Source organism: Penaeus vannamei, chromosome 41 (assembly GCF_042767895.1).
Source record: "Penaeus vannamei isolate JL-2024 chromosome 41, ASM4276789v1, whole genome shotgun sequence".
NCBI lineage: Eukaryota > Metazoa > Arthropoda > Malacostraca > Decapoda > Penaeidae > Penaeus > Penaeus vannamei.
In genome coordinates this window covers 13,666,511-13,669,010 of record NC_091589.1, presented here as the reverse complement: position 1 = coordinate 13,669,010, position 2,500 = coordinate 13,666,511, and the positions used below count along the sequence as shown (strand labels likewise).

The 2,500-nt window shown below is 39.7% G+C and overlaps 1 protein-coding gene across 1 annotated transcript in view; it reads left to right on the top strand.

Annotated features, from left to right (window-relative positions):
- The window catches only part of Dcp-1 (Death caspase-1), a 16,373-nt gene that overhangs the window by 6,415 nt on the left and 7,458 nt on the right, over nucleotides 1-2,500 (top strand). The window contains 3 exon segments of the mRNA XM_070117641.1: nucleotides 731-859; nucleotides 1,194-1,353; nucleotides 1,507-1,627. Of these exon segments, the coding sequence (XP_069973742.1) occupies nucleotides 750-859; nucleotides 1,194-1,353; nucleotides 1,507-1,627 (391 nt within the window). The 5' untranslated portion in view covers nucleotides 731-749.

The window sequence follows — 2,500 nt, the reverse complement described above, 5'->3', positions numbered from 1 at the left end:
GCTATTCTTATTTAAGCATGTTTTACCCCATAATTTTCGTGATATACTTCATGCCCTCCCCTGCTATTGTGACTAACAAATTGGAAATGGTACTCAAATATCCTCAACGAATCATTTGCACAAGAAGCAAGGCCGAGAATTGTAGAAATCAGTGGATTTCCTTCAGATAACTATCAAAAGTATTTCGAAAGTAAACCACTACTCTGTTCTCCATATTGAGCACTCTGCCTATCAATACCCCCTTCCAAACAGTCTTTACCTCAGTATATACAGCAAGATAAACCTTAATATGTCCATATTATAAAGCTTAACCCACATGCCCTTATACAGCAAAACACCAAATTTCTCTTTGCTTCGGTCTACTGTCTGAATTCCTTGGTTTTTAACTTTTTTTTGGTATTTTGATTATGAATTGAGGAGCTCTGCATGCTTGGATCTGTCTTGTTATGATTAATTACATTTTGATTGTTTTTTTTCTTGTTTCATACTAATATTCAAATGAAAGATCTTTTAGAGGAAACTACAAGGGAAAATAACACAAGAGATGATTTTGTGTACAAGTGCTAAATTGTACAGATTCAAAGATTGTACTTGATAGGTGTGTAGAGTTTAGAAAACATATATAATTTTGCTTTCATGTGATATATAGTCTGCAAAGAATATTGATGACATTGCAGTTACAAATACCTTCTTGTGTAATGAATTTCCTACAACATTCTCATTTTCACAGACGGCAAGAAGAAGCTACAATGGAGGAAACTGTCAACGGTGGGGGTCAGCATGAGGAGCCAAGGGGGACCAACGGCCAAGTGAGCGACAATGGCAGCAATGAGACCGATGCTGGGGGACTTGGGCAGGCGTGAGTGATCAGTTGATTTTGGCTGGTGTTCTTATTGATGTTAATTACCATTGCTATTACTTTGTTTATGCCCCTATCATAATCTTGATTGGTGTTAATTACCATTGCTATTACTTTGTTTATGCCCCTATCATATTCTTTATTGATATCCTATCCTCCTCCTCATGATCTTCATCAGTCTTGTCATCATTAACAGTCTCACTTTTGCTATTGGCATTTTTCTTTTCCATTTGGAAAGCCTTAACAAAATATTCAAATAGCTTAGTCAAACTCTACAGTTTACAGAGATGAAGAAATGCATTATGTATCTTCTTATTTTTTCTTCACTTTTCAGGGGTGTGGGTGTTTTGGCATGCTTCCTGTTGAGCTTTCTTGCATAGAATGTCTGTGGTAGACCGGTGGAGTGTCTTGTACGCTACAACATGAGCCACAAGCAGCGTGGTCACTGTGTCATCTTCAACCACCGCCACTTTGACCAGCACACAGGGCTTGGGGTAAGAACATTTGTCTGAGATGGAAGAAATTTTTTTATGCTTGCCCATTGCAGGTACAGGTGATTCAATCTTACATTTCTCATATGTTCATCTTTGTATTGATATTGTCATGCATTTCTGTAGTAGTTAAATGACTTTCGACCCCCACCATAGGAGAGGAACGGCACAGACCGTGACCGTGACCAGGCACAAGCACTCTTCACTAACCTGGGATTCCAAGTGACTGTCTACAACAACCTCAGGGTGTATGAGGTCAAGGAGAAAATCCAGGACCGTAAGTATCCAAGAAGGTCTTTAAAGGCTGAGAGTGCAGAGTCTGTGAGTCTCTGGGACTGGGTGGGAGAGTCTTTCTGAGGCACTCAGGATTCATGGACGGTCTATGTGTCCTGGGGTACTCCTCAGATTTCTCAAAGTCTAAGAGCTGGTGAGGTCTTTGAGTCTTGACCTATTGCATACAAGTGCAAGGTAAAATTGGGCATAAAGGATTTTAGTAAAAGCATGTGCACAATTCTAATGTGGATTATAAATTGTCTTTAGAGCAGAATTCTGGATGTTCCAAACATTTAGTTCTTTAGTCTTTTATAGTCACACATAGGAGTAGGCCTATCCCCAAGGATGTGTATATGTGGGGAAATTAATGTTCCGGCAAAAAGGCAAAAATATGGCACACAGATGGGCCAGTTGCTTCAGGTAATTTCAAGGTATGTTTAGGGACATTCTGTCCTAAAGTACCAGATTGTCTCTGCTTGTTTGCAGTTGCATGAAACTCTGGTAATGAACTGTTAATTTAGGTACCAGTAATTGATTTCCTCGGATTATGTCTTTCTCACAGTTTTAGAAGACAGATGGAAAGTGTAAACACACACACACACACACACACACACACACACACACACACACACACACACACACACACACACACACACACACACACACACACACACACACACACACACACACACACACACACACACACACACACACACACACACACACACACACACACACACACACACACACACACACACACACACACACACACACACACACACACACATATATATATGCATGCACCACATATACACATACACATAGGTACATGCATTTATATGTACATATACTGTCTTTTTGCTTTGGTTGAAGAAAT